General features: G+C 38.6%; 4 protein-coding genes and 2 pseudogenes across 6 annotated transcripts; 5 read left to right on the top strand and 1 right to left on the bottom strand.

Moving 5' to 3' along the window:
• The first annotated feature begins 34 nt into the window (after nt 1–34).
• Nucleotides 35–2010, top strand: LOC104740379 (ras-related protein RABA1b). The gene is made up of 2 exons (XM_010460948.3): nt 35–445; nt 1458–2010. The coding sequence occupies exons 1-2, from the start codon at nt 225–227 to the stop codon at nt 1885–1887; spliced, it is 651 nt and encodes a 216-aa protein (XP_010459250.1). The 5' UTR covers nt 35–224; the 3' UTR covers nt 1888–2010.
• Nucleotides 2011–2490: 480 nt separating this feature from the next.
• Nucleotides 2491–3044, top strand: LOC104740378 (uncharacterized). The gene is made up of 2 exons (XM_010460947.3): nt 2491–2649; nt 2727–3044. Exons 1-2 carry the CDS (start codon nt 2586–2588, stop codon nt 2873–2875), a joined length of 213 nt encoding a protein of 70 aa, XP_010459249.1. The 5' UTR covers nt 2491–2585; the 3' UTR covers nt 2876–3044.
• Nucleotides 3045–3454: 410 nt separating this feature from the next.
• Nucleotides 3455–4666, bottom strand: LOC104740377 (EP1-like glycoprotein 2 pseudogene; annotated as a pseudogene). The gene has a single exon (XR_015579588.1). The product of XR_015579588.1 is annotated as an EP1-like glycoprotein 2 pseudogene (transcript).
• A 1088-nt stretch (nt 4667–5754) lies between these two features.
• Nucleotides 5755–7127, top strand: LOC104740376 (EP1-like glycoprotein 4 pseudogene; annotated as a pseudogene). The gene has a single exon (XR_015579587.1). The product of XR_015579587.1 is annotated as an EP1-like glycoprotein 4 pseudogene (transcript).
• A 444-nt stretch (nt 7128–7571) lies between these two features.
• On the top strand, nt 7572–11052 carry LOC104740375 (alpha-1,2-mannosyltransferase ALG9). The gene is made up of 10 exons (XM_010460942.3): nt 7572–7985; nt 8428–8515; nt 8605–8764; nt 8980–9197; nt 9314–9609; nt 9749–9860; nt 9952–10090; nt 10256–10452; nt 10546–10635; nt 10731–11052. The coding sequence occupies exons 1-10, from the start codon at nt 7705–7707 to the stop codon at nt 10860–10862; spliced, it is 1713 nt and encodes a 570-aa protein (XP_010459244.1). The 5' UTR covers nt 7572–7704; the 3' UTR covers nt 10863–11052.
• A 253-nt stretch (nt 11053–11305) lies between these two features.
• LOC104740374 (ubiquitin-conjugating enzyme E2 36) lies at nt 11306–13607 on the top strand. The gene is made up of 8 exons (XM_010460941.3): nt 11306–11723; nt 11959–11986; nt 12118–12204; nt 12486–12544; nt 12872–12913; nt 13027–13100; nt 13189–13286; nt 13378–13607. The coding sequence occupies exons 1-8, from the start codon at nt 11688–11690 to the stop codon at nt 13413–13415; spliced, it is 462 nt and encodes a 153-aa protein (XP_010459243.1). The 5' UTR covers nt 11306–11687; the 3' UTR covers nt 13416–13607.
• The last annotated feature ends 53 nt before the right edge of the window (nt 13608–13660 follow it).

The raw sequence follows: 13660 nt of genomic DNA, 5'->3' as shown, positions 1-13660 counted from the left end.
AATCACTACAATCACCAACGCGCACAGATAGATCAACGGACAAGATATAAGATTACAATCACAGACTGTCACCGCTCGTCACTTTAACTCTTTTCCAATTTCTTCGCGTTATTTCAAATCTCAGTTTACACCTTTCTTTACCTCACTGCGTCTCTCTCTCTCTCTCTCTAGTTCTCAGATTAATCGCTGTGGAAGAGCAAACCACCACCTGAGACGGCGGAGAGATGGCAGGGTACAGAGTGGAAGATGACTACGATTACCTCTTCAAAGTTGTTCTTATTGGCGATTCTGGAGTCGGGAAATCGAATCTCCTTTCCAGATTCACCAAAAACGAGTTCAACCTCGAGTCTAAATCCACCATTGGCGTCGAGTTCGCTACTCGTACCTTAAAAGTCGATGGTAAGGTCATCAAAGCTCAAATTTGGGATACGGCTGGTCAGGAGAGGTTCGTTCGTTCGTCGTTCTTCTTCTTCTTCTTCTTCTTCTTCTTCTTCTTCTTCTTCTTCTTCTCCGTTTCTTCACTTCCTTCGTCGTCTTTGATTTGTATGTAAATCGGCCGTCAAGCTAGATCTTGGTAATTTACTTTTGAGTACATTGCAATTAGAAGCCACTTTCACGGAGGAGATCACTCTTAGCGCATTTGCTTACATACTTAGGTTCTCGATCTAACAGTGCCTTTTTTAATCGAGTTTCCACAGATCTATATCGTTCTGGTTACTTTTACAGTGGGACGCTAGCGTTTGTCTGAATTGATCTAAATTCATTATACTGTATCGAAATTGAGCTCTTTAAGCCCAATCTATATGTGCTATCAAAATAGTTATTTAGAGTGAATGAAAGCTTAAGATGAAGCTGATCTTATCTTCTCTAGGTCTACGGGTGTGGTGACTATTCAATGTCTGATTCATTCACTGGCTTCTATGCTTGTTTTTAGTTTTTTTGTCCCTTTTTGAGTAGAGAATGGGTTCAACACCCATTTACTAAAGAGTCTCTCCGTTGACTTTGTTCTTCTGAAAAACGGTTGACTGCATTTGACCACCATTGAAAGATAGAGTATGGAGGTAGCTATTAATGTAGATTAAAAAAACTCCCTTCTTCTGGAAATACATCTTTGATTTGACTCAATAGGACCATGATTGCTTGAATTACATCTTAAATTGGATGGATGATCAAGAACTCGTGATTCTTTGTGGTTAATGATCGCTAGAATCAGAAACACTTCCATAGACTATTGTTAGAATGTAGCCAAAGAACTTGCTATCTCTGCTTGTTGAGTTTCCACCATTGAAACCATTGTTTTAATCACTTTTGAAAAGTATGCACATCCTTGACAGCTTGATAAATACATTTCAGGATAATGAAACATAAAAAGCGTATAACAGTTTTCTTCCCTGACACCTTTGCTCTTTTTATCATTTGCGCCACAATTTTAAGACTCAGTTTAATTCTTATCACAGGTACCGTGCCATCACTAGTGCATACTACCGTGGAGCTGTTGGTGCACTCCTAGTATATGATGTAACCCGCCGTGCAACATTTGAGAACGTAGACCGGTGGTTAAAGGAGCTCAAGAACCACACAGATCCAAACATTGTAGTGATGCTGGTTGGTAACAAATCTGATCTCCGTCACTTACTAGCTGTTCCTACAGAAGACGGGAAATCCTACGCGGAACAAGAATCGCTCTGCTTCATGGAAACATCTGCCCTTGAAGCTACCAATGTTGAGGACGCATTTGCAGAGGTGTTGACACAGATCTATCGCATCACAAGCAAGAAGCAAGTAGAAGCTGGTGAAGATGGGAACGCCTCAGTCCCAAAAGGTGAGAAAATCGAAGTTAAAAACGATGTCTCTGCTCTGAAGAAACTCGGGTGCTGCTCAAATTAAAGGCTTTTTTTTTTTTTTTTACTGTTGAGAGAGAATTATAACCCCCCATGGTCCATTGTTTGATTATGTCCTTGTTTTGTAATACTATCGACATTTATATGAGTTTTAGACTATACACTACTACATAATGTTTATTTAACTTTTATATCAAGAATTGTAGGTGAACCAGTTTCAATGTACATCAGTTATGAGGCAGAGGAATCTCAGTCTACTTCATTATTCACTGGTTCGTTCTAAAGGGACCACCGCTTTTGCACAGGATCATGGGTTTGTAAGCTGCCATTGCCTCTAATGGAACAATGGCAAAACGTTCATCCTCCTGCAACATTGAACTTTTCGGCTTGATTTTTAAAATAAAGAACAGATTCTCATTTGACTCTGAGAATGAATAAACTCAAGACTGTAAGGTAGAAGCAAGATACGATGCTGCATTTTTACCGTCTCTGTGTAGAGAACACGCAAGGAATTTGAAAGAAGCTAGTTTCTTTTGGTTGTTTACTGTTGTTGAGTACACAGATGTGATGAAATCATAAAACCATAACTTCAGAACCGGGTCGGGTTGAGTTATGTTGTCGGGTTTAGGTCTCATTTTGTCACAGAACTACAAAACGACAACGTTTGAAGCAACTCTTTAGAAAAAAAAGACTCGGAAGCTCAGAGAGAAGAGAGCAGAGAAGAAGAGAAAGCGATAAGAAGAAATGATGGAGGAAGGTCCACCAGCTCCGAAGATCCTTCGAATGGTCTACTTCGTCGGCGCCGGATGTAAGTTCTCTTTGTGATTTTTTCTTCTTCTCTATATTGATCGAGTAGTAAACCCAACAATTTCTAATGACTGGCAGTTCTATGTACTTACGCGATCAATAAGTGGCGTGAGATGGAGAGAAACTCGATTCTGAAGCAGGAGGAGGAGCAAAAGAATCAACAACAAGGAGATGTAGCTTTATTGCATCAATCGCCTACAAATTCGATTCAGAAAGCTATGAAATGATCATCGCTAACCTCCTCCTTTTCTTGTGATTTTGTTTTTTTTTTTGATCTTGCGATTTTAGTATCGTTGTTGACTTTAAAGTTTGGATTTATCTTTCACTCTTCAGTGGAAAAATGAAATTGCACCTGCTTTGTGCTCAATGCAAAGATTGTTAAGCTTTCTTAGCTCATTGGATCGATTGTGTCAATTTGATCAAAAAGGGTTTCCAATAAGTTTAGCATTTGAGTGCAATCCCCGATTGTGCATGTTTATCGACACACACATCATTTCCAAAATCCAAACGAGGTGGTGGAGTTCTTGATGATCGATTTTATTTACCCAAATTTGTTAACGAATCTTTCAGGCGGCGGTCTCTCTCCGTCTCCGTCGTGAGATCTGTTCGATCTACTCGTCTTTACGGTGGACCTTTTCAAACAGCCCAATGGACCCAAACCCAATTCCATCGGGCCCATCAACCCTCTACTGGGAAATGCCTAATTGCAAAGTGCAAACAACCTTGCTTACTAGAATAGAAAGCTTTATAATTTCTCCCACCAAAAAAAAAAAAAGATTTGCAATTTCTGGAGATCAAACTAGAGATTTGTGATGGATCATTCATTGCATTTTTTTTTAATTTATTCAACAATATCAAATAGTTTAAAACAGTTCAACATAAGGACACGCCCTTAGGCGTATGACACGCGACGCACATCCCGTCGTCGCAGTAACCAAACTCACCGCACCATGAAGGGAGTCCGCAACGTCGGACGAAGTAAGTCGAGAAGAAAGCGAAAGTTTCTTCCCATTTTAGATACGTAGCCCTTTCGAAGTAAGTGAAAGCTTTGAGGCTTCCGTCTGAGCCAAGTCTAAGAAACGACGTCGTCCCGTCGTAGTTAATCTTGTTAAGGATTATCGTCACGGCGTTTCCGATCTTCCTTACCTGTAGCAACCGTCGCCGTTTGTTCCCTGGATTCGCATCGGCAGAGCCTAACTTCAAGACAAGCTCGTAAGCGGACGGAACAGTTACGTTGTCTATTTCCCTTGTAACGTCAAAAGTGACGGAACCGTTGAAGTCTCTCTCATTCAATCCTCCGTAAGCAAGAGACTGACCAGTCTTGTTAACGTACATGGTTAAACCTTTGTTGTCGAGAACCATAGTGTAAGGACCGTCTGAGCCGTCGGTATCGGATTTACGGCTCACGAGTTTGTTGACTTGGACGGTTTTAAGAGACTGACCGGTGAGAAGAGTGTCGGTTGGGTGGTCTAAGCTCTGCCAAACGAACCCGCCGTTCTTGTCGTGTAGTACGAGGTTACCATTAGGCATGAGACGGAGACCAGTTACGCCTTTGTTAACGGTATTTGTCTGCCATTTGACCCGACCGTTAGACTCCGCGAGGACCAGGTTTCCGTCGCGGTTAAGAGAGAGAGTGGACTTTTCTCCCACAGGGTTGTTTCGATTGGCGTCCCAAACCCAGCGCATGAGAGATTCGTCTTTTGGGTGACCAGCTCGGATGGCTAAGATATATGCGTTTGGAGTACTATTGTAGAAAAATAGTTGGAAAGGACCTGAAGAGAAAATATTACTCTGGCTTTCGGTCTGAATGATTCTATAGTTAGCGTTGTATTCGGTGATGTAGTCGCCGAACTCGTCTTGGTTTATGATCTTGAATGTTTTGTTGGAAGGGACTTGGGCTACTATAGTCTGAGTAGTGGACAGTAGAAGTAGGGTTAGGAAGAAATTAAGTGGAGACATTACTTAGTTTGTTATTTTCTTTGGTAATGAAAGTCTGATGATTGTGTTGTGTTTAGAACTCAAATGTTGGATGCGTATATATATATTATTGAGGGTAAAGGGTAATCTAGAGTTTTTGTTTTTTTAGTAGTCTTTATAATTGACTAGTTCGAGTTGAATGGTAACACTTGGGTTCACCTATTGATTAGTGTGAGGATTTGGATAAGGACTATATGCAAGTAGTGGGAATTTTCGAATATTTTCATACAACTTTATAAGATCTGGTCGCTGACGCGTGTACACACAGATGGCTACGGGACGCAAGAAGAAAATGAGACCCAATTGGATGGTCCTTGCTCATCATTGTGAGTTGTAATGGTATGAGCCTTGGTTATAAGGAGATTTAATTACGAGTAAAAGAATATTTGGAGATGTATACTGTATACAGTATACGTAGACACGATAAAAATTAGTATATAACACGACCATTAGTACAAACCCCTGTGAAAATAAGCGAGAAAACAGTTCTTAGTTGACATCTTTCTATTTGTGGTGATCGTTTGTAATAATATAGATTCCTTTTTAGTGATTAGTTACTGTTGGGGTTGTCACATAATTTAGATAGTGTCATAATTTAATAACTCTCCTGGAAAACCATAAATCCAATAGAGATTTAAGAGTCGACATCTTCAAGTTAAAACTTATTCGACATCTTTATCTCAACGCAGTTCAAGTTGATGAATAATTAATGAATAACGATATATTATTTGATGGATCAGTGTGTACGGAGATCTAATTATATGTCTTCTTTTCAATTACTACCTCAACTTAAAGTTATTGACTTCGGAACCATTTTTATCAAGTATAAACGTGGGTGAACCATTATGTACGTTATACAAACACAGCTTATAATTTGTTTGTCTCCGCAACCTCAAATTCATCATCCACCATACGACGATAATGATCTTTAAAATTTGTAGTGCGAAGCGCGAGTAATATATAGTCTTATACGCACCCCCAGCCACATGTACGATGTCGTATAGTACGGCTTAAGAAATTACTCAAATTGTCAAAGAATATAAACATTCAGACTTAAGTAAAGCCAGTTTGACTACTTTATTTCTTGCATTATAAATACATCCGTTTGATTCCCTTTGTTTCCATACAAAAACAGAGAAGAAGAAGAAAAAAATGACATTAGCATCAAAATTACTTACTCTTCTTTCTCTTTTTCTTCTGATCTCGCTTGTCCGATCACAAGTTCCTCAGTTAGAGCAATTCCGATTCCTTAACAACGGCGACTTCGGGGAATCCACGGTGGAGTACGGCGCAAGTTACAGAGATTTAGGTGTAATCCGTAACCAATTTCGTCTATGTTTCTTCAACACCACGCCAAACGAATTCACACTCGGTATCGGGATGGGAACAGGAAGATCTGATTCCATCATTCGTTGGGTATGGCAGGCTAACCCGCAAAATCCAGTCCAAGAAGAGGCTTCTCTTTCGTTCGGACCGGAGGGAAACCTCGTCCTGGCCCAACCGAATGGAAAAGTAGTCTGGCAGACTAAGACGGAAAATAAAGGTGTTATAGGCTTAACGATGAATGAAAATGGCAATCTTGTGTTGTTTAATGATAGAGGATGGCCAGTATGGAAGAGCTTTGATTTCCCTAAGGATACGCTCTTGGTCGGTCAGTCTCTTACTCTCGATGGCCCGAACAAACTCGTAAGTCGCAACAACAGGTTTAATCTTATCTTAGAGCCCGACCGACTCGTTCTAAGTCATTCAATCTCTAAGCGCAACAACAAATCCGTTTTGTATTATGCTATAGAAGGTCGGTTTATTCCAAGCGCCACGTTTTACGCCGCTAAAGACCAAGGGACCGCGACTCAATTGGGCCTAGCCACACCGGGGCTTAGGCCTGAGTTTCCTTATAAACATTTTCTCGCGAGGCCTAGATTCAACGCGTCACAAAGTTTCCTCAGGCTTGACGCTGATGGAAATCTTAGGATCTACACTTTTGATTTCAAGGTCAGTTTTCTTGCATGGGAAGTAACGTTCGAGCTTTTCAACCACGACAACAACGAGTGTTGGTTACCGTCGAAGTGTGGAGAGTTTGGGATTTGTGAGAATAATCAGTGTGTGGCTTGCCCGTTGGAGGTGGGCTTACAGGGCTGGACTAAGGATTGTAAGCCTAAGAAGGTGAAGAGTTGTGATCCGAAGACGTTTCATTATTATAGACTAGGAGGTGTTCACCATTTCATGACTAAGTACAGCGCTGGTCTTGCGGTTGGAGAGAGTAAATGTCGTGGTTCGTGTAGTCGAGACTGCAAATGCGTGGGATATTTTTACGATAAGAGTAGCTCCAAGTGTTGGATTGGTTATGAGCTTGGGACTTTAGTCAAAGTGTCTGATTCTAGAAAAGTGGCTTATATCAAAACCCCTAACGTTTGATCAGTAACGAGCGTTAAATCTATGTCAACTATCAAGTAAGTCGGTGTACGGTGTACTCTTATAAACCAAAATTGAATTTTGTTATGATTAATTAAGCCTCTATATCCAAGTATCCAACAGAGAACTATCAACTATTGTCATCTAACAAATATTTTAATCAAAATTGTGCTTCTTAGTTACTTACTTAGCATAAATTAAACATGTAAAGTCTCCAAATACAGAATTAGTATGCAAACTAGCATGATGATATAATCGTATTCGTATATAGTAGTTTAATAGTCGTAAACTCGTTTTCTTCCTAGGTTTGAACATGATATGTTCGTAGAACTCTTCATCTCTATCCATCTCCACTCTCCAGTTTGGTTGTTTTTTTTTTTTCTACTTTCTATTTCTAGTGTGGTAGTCTTTTTAGGCGTGTAGTAGAAAAGGTGAAAACATAACGGGCTTTAAGAAGCCCATTAAATGAACAACTTAAGCCCATCAAAAAGCCTTCTTTTTTATCTAAAATCTAAAATCTAAAATCTAAAATGTACCACACTGACCCTCTGATTCGCTAAGATACTTTTAACTTTGTCACTAATCCTTTTTTCATTGCTTGCTTCGTCGAGAAGGGAAAGAAGAGCTAACTTCGTTCTGCAATCTCCATTGTTCACCAAAGCTCTCGATGGATCTAACGACGACGCGGCAGAGGCGTCCACTTCTCTCTGATTCATCTTCTTCTTCTTCTACCAAGTCTTACTCGAAGACCGATAAGCCCAGCCGATCTAACGGCGGCGATGCGGAGGATCCTGGTCTCCGGTGGTTCTTGCCGTTTATAGCGCTATGTTATCTTCGCTACATGAGCGCGACTTCTAACATCATTCATGACTGCGATGAAGTGTTCAATTACTGGGAGCCTCTCCATTATCTTCTCTACAAGTCGGGATTTCAGACCTGGGAATACAGGTTTGCTTTTTTTGCGCTGCTCTTATCTGTTGTTCTATAATGCGCATTCACGTATTACTTGAGCTGTTGTTCTATGTGTATGTATCAGTAATAGCTGCTTCAAGTTAGTTCGAATTTGAAATCTGAAATGTGAAATTTGATTTCGATGGAATCGTTTATCGAGCTTTGTATTTAGAGTGTATCGTATCCTGCTTTCTCGAAGAGAAAACAAGTGTGGCTAGGTTCTCCTTGCTTATTAGTATCTGATGCTTTGAGTTCAGATAACTTCAATCGCTATTTTACTATCTGATGCTTGTCCTCCATCTAATAAAATTTGAATTTATTTTCTGTGTATCATCAATATGATTGTAACTTGAGTTTTTATATGAAAACAAATATAATCATGTTCAAATTTTGAGTTATCAAACTTAATAATTACTGTTATTTTTTTGTTTGTTTACAGTTCCAACTTTGCTCTTCGATCCTACTTGTACATTCTATTTCATGAACTGGCTGGGCGGCCTGCTTCTTGGTGGTTTGGTGATGAGAAGGTAAGCAATGCAAACTTACTGATGTACATTCTAATTCGTATATATAACTGCATATCTCTTATCCAATTTTTATCTACCATTTTGGGTAGGTTAGAGTCTTCTATGCAGTAAGACTCTTCCTCGGACTGGTTTCTGCAGTTTCAGACACTGTCCTGGTTGTTGCGCTCTCCAGAAAGTACGGGAAACGTATTGCTACATATGCAGTTGCGATGCTTTGCTTAACCAGTGGTTGCTTCTTTGCTAGCACCAGTGAGTGTTTTGTTTAATGTTGGTTTTTTAATCTTTCTTAAGCTCTCATATTGCTTTGCTTATATAGACTTTTCCAAGGTGTTCTTGCATCTGATAGATTTTTTAGTTTCAAATGCTTGTAGAAGTTATTCCGATGACATTTTTCTTCTGCCTTGGTGCGAACTTGGCATTATGTTCTGGTTTCTTACTAATTCATCTTTCCCTAAATTGGATAGGTTTCCTCCCCAGTTCATTTTCCATGTACGCCATTAGCCTCTCATCTGGTTTACTACTTTTCGAGAAGTATGCCATGGCTGTTGCAGTTTCGGTGGTCGGGGTGCTTCTTGGCTGGCCATTTTCTATCTTGGCATTTTTACCTGTCGTTATTTACTCTCTGGTTAAGAGATTCAAACAAGCATTTATCTCTGGCGCTGTCACCTCTTTTTTTATCCTAGTAAGTTTACACCAATCTTAGGCGCTTTGTCTGTGTGGATTGTATGGGAATTATTGCATGTTGCTGACTTTCATTTGCATCTGGAACTGAAAGGTACTTTTCTTAATACTTTCTAGGGACTCTCAGTACTTGTGGATTACTATTATTACAAGAGGTGGACATCGTCGGTTTTGAATCTCTTGATATACAATGTGTTAGGGGGTGGAGAGAGCCATCTCTATGGAACTGAAGGACCGTTATTTTATATAAGAAATGGATTCAACAACTTCAACTTCTGTTTCATCTTGGCAATATTGTTTGTCGCAATATATCCTGTTATCAGAAAAAAGTATGACCATGGCCTGTTAGTTGTGATTTCGCCGATGTATATTTGGCTGGCGTTCATGTCACTTCAGTCCCACAAAGAAGAAAGGTGACTTTCTTTATCTTTCATCTTGTAGTTCTTGGAGCAGTTATTTGGTGGCTTCTAGATCTTGATGAATCTGATTTTATGATACTTAAATCACGGTATCCAACAAACAATGTTTTTGATTTTCAATTGATTGCTGCAGGTTCCTGTATCCTATATACCCTCTTATATGTGTCTCTGCTTCTGCTGTTATCGAGAACATCCCTGAACTTTTCCGGGAAAAGTATAGCTCACGTGAAAGTTTTCTGGTGACAGTAAGTTCTAACTTGCAATATATCTGTCTCTGATTTATTCCTTTCCATAAATTGAAATGTCCGATAGTCACATTTTTTTTTTAATATGTAGATAACCAAATATCTCCGACCTGTGATTCTTGGTGTTATCTTATGTGCTTCACATTCTCGCACATTTGCTCTGATTAATGGCTATTCCGCTCCCTTAGAGGTCTACAAACTACTGGAGCACCATGATGATGCAGGACCAGGTATATTTATTTGGAACAGAACTCCTTGATCGTTAGGATGCAAATACGAGTGAAAGGCCAAATCTCACTTTTACTTCAAAGAATAGGAATTTGCCATCGGACTAAGAGGAATGAAGTCCTTTTGTCAAAAGTTTTCTGATCACTGATGAGTTCTTGGTAAATCAGGTTCTGTTCTATGTGTGGGAAGTGAATGGCATCGATACCCATCATCGTTTTTTGTGCCTGACTACATTAGCGAAGTACGGTGGATCGATGATGGATTCCGTGGTCTTCTTCCATTCCCATTTAACAGTACACTTGGAGGCACTGCAGCGTCACCTCCATACTTCAACAACAAGAACCAAGCGTCTGAAGAACAATATGTAAAACTCGCACTCTTTTACAATGAAACCCTTCCAAACTTCTTGAATCATAAACTCGAGCATCGCTTAATTTTCTCCATCTTTTGTTTTCAGTTAAAGAACATCGAAACATGTACATTCCTCATTGAGTTGCAGCTTAGCAGACCATATCAATATATAGGCAGCGACTTATCTACATGGGAGGTACCGTATAAGAAATAAACCATTTCCTGAAACAAAATCAAATCTTTAATCTCACTTACCTCATCTCCACTTGTTTTTAATGCCCTTTTTTTCAGGCTATTGCGGTGTTACCTTATTTGGACAGAGAGCTTTCCCCAGCTAAGTATAGATCGTTTTTCATCCCGCACATGTGGCAGGAGAAAAATGTGTTTGGCAAATACGTCGCACTTAGAAGAGTCCCAAAATAAATAAAACACGAATCCTTAAACTCTGTAGACTTGTTTGTAGCTTTTAACTCAGTTCATTGGCCAGTTTTGAGCGAGATGTAAGAACTAATATAACTGATTAGTATCGGCTTTCTCACGTTCACGGTTGTAGTCGTAAACTTTTGAGGTACAAACGGTCGGAAGGACATGAAAGATTTTGTTGCTCTTCAAAGTCTGTATCTTTTATTTGACCTTTTGGTATTGCGGATTCCAATTTTGACTACTGAGAAAAAGAGATTAAAACGAGAAGACTATGGAGAGGACTAGATATTTCTGTCATCTTGAGTTAGCGTTCGACCAACGCATTAGTAAAAGGCACGAAAAGAACAAAACAGATATGAAAAGCAGTGACGAACGAAGGTTATCTTAAAAAAAATTATTGAACTAAAAAAGGTTTTATATCGTCATTATGTTACCATCCAACCGAGCTCAACAGTGCATGTCGTTATGTTAACAAGAAAACGGATTTTCCGAAATGATTTTTAAGAATATGTATCATACTACTATTCTTATAGAAAAAATAGTAGTATAAATTAGAATTTAGATTTTCACAAATGAATTACATATGTGATGTTTCCTTTTCTTTTCTTTTGGTCAGACATATTAATCAGAAAAAAAATATTTTCCGAAAAGAGAAAAAGAAAAGAAGAATTAAAAGCATCAAAAGGGGAGCACGAAACGAGAGACAACGAAGCGTAACTCGATTAATCATCACCTCACCTTCTTTGCTGAGCTTCGTTCTCTCTCTCTCTCTCAAAAACCCTAATTTCTCCTCCTGTGATCGATCGAATCCGATAGCCCGAGATAATGGCCAATAGTAATCTTCCCCGAAGAATCATCAAGGTACGTTTTCCCGATCCTCTGTTCAATCCTCCGATCCCTAGATTTCATTTTTGGGGATTTGTAAATCCGAAATCAGAAGAAGGAACCTCTCTTTGCCTTATTACTAATTCAGTATAATTTGGGTTACGAAGAATTTTGATAGCTTTGTTTGAGTTTTTTTTTATCTCCCATCTACGTTTCTGCAACTTATGTGATCTGACTTTTACTCTTTTTTTTTCTTTCTCCGATCTGATAGGAAACTCAACGTTTACTTAGTGAACCTGGTAAGTTCATCAATTCATTCCATCTATTTTTAGTTTTACAGTCGATTTGAGCTGAATCAGTTGGTTTTGGTAGCTGGAATTATGGATTTTAATGGATGTAAACTCGATCGACCTTTTTTTTTTTTGGGCAGCTCCTGGGATAAGTGCGTCTCCATCAGAGGAAAATATGCGCTACTTCAATGTTATGATTCTTGGTCCTACTCAATCTCCTTATGAAGGTACTTAATTTGTTTTAATCTCTTAAGGTGCTTTTTTTGATTGCATGCTAATGGAAATGTCACGGTCTTGATCTTTGTTAATACAAACAAATATGTCTGTTTAGGTACTAGAGTTTCTATTGATCTTATAGATTGCTGGTGTTTGGGATTTGTGGTGGTATGAATAATGATTAGTCTATAAGCTACCTTTGATTTCATATTTACACAGTTGGTTTCACTAGCATCATATTTCTATCAATTGATGTTTACCAAATCATTTTGTTTGGTTTCGAATTTCGTAGGAGGAGTTTTCAAGTTGGAGCTCTTTTTGCCTGAAGAATATCCTATGGCAGCTCCCAAGGTAAGTTGCTTCAACTTTTGTGAGTTTTTTCCGTTTTCATTTCACGTTTCTGATCCTTTCGCTGCATTTATTACATTTCCTGGGTTTAGTTGAGTAGAATTAGTGTACCCCCACATCGTGTTAAATGTAAATGGCTATTTAGGATTGGTTTTAAGATTCTATTTAACTCTTAATATTTGGATTTTATACCAAATGGGTTTTTTTTATTAGATTGATGATTCTGGTTCCAAATATATTTTCACGTTTAGCATGAGACAAGGTACCCGTAGTGTTTACATTTGATATAAAAGTTTGTGGGCCTTATTGATGATATTATTTGAAACACAGGTTAGGTTTCTCACCAAGATATACCATCCTAACATCGACAAGGTCTGTTGTGAAATCTTTCCTTTTCTTCTCTTAATAGCAATATCATTAACCAAACACATGGTCTTTGATCCCTATGAAATATTTTTTGTTTGCTTTTTATCATGTATATATAGCTTGGAAGAATCTGTCTTGACATACTGAAAGATAAGTGGAGCCCTGCACTACAAATACGAACTGTGCTCTTGAGGTATCAATATTTTCTATAGACATTAGTTATTATTGCAACTAACATTAGTTATTGACTTATTATGGTTTTCCCATGCCGTGTAAAATAGTATTCAAGCTCTTCTAAGTGCACCCAACCCAGATGATCCACTGTCTGAGAACATAGCTAAGCATTGGAAAAGTAACGAAGCAGAAGCTGTTGAAACAGGTGATAACTTAAAACTCAATAAGTTATATAACAAAACATAGTCCTCTCCTCTTTAATTCTGGTAATCTCATATCAATGTGAACACATGCAGCTAAGGAATGGACTCGTCTTTACGCAAGTGGTGCTTGAATGAAGATTGCAAATGGAGAAAGATCATTGTCATTTAAATAACATTATATATGGTGAAACTCTATCTCAAGGTTTTATCTGAATCCTTTTTTCTGAAAAAAAACAGGGAAAAAGATTTGTACTCTCTGAATTTGTATAACTAGGGGAATTTAAGACTTGTTTGCCCGTATTTGCAATCTAACTTTCTTCAAATGTGCTTGGCTTGATCTTTGCTTGTGTCAAACAAAAATCCTCTATATTACTTC

The sequence above is a fragment of the Camelina sativa genome, chromosome 14, assembly GCF_030686135.1.
Source record: "Camelina sativa cultivar CO46 ecotype springtype chromosome 14, ASM3068613v1".
NCBI lineage: Eukaryota > Viridiplantae > Streptophyta > Magnoliopsida > Brassicales > Brassicaceae > Camelina > Camelina sativa.
Note: the sequence above shows the minus strand (reverse complement) of the source record. Positions and strands in the feature narration are given on the sequence as shown.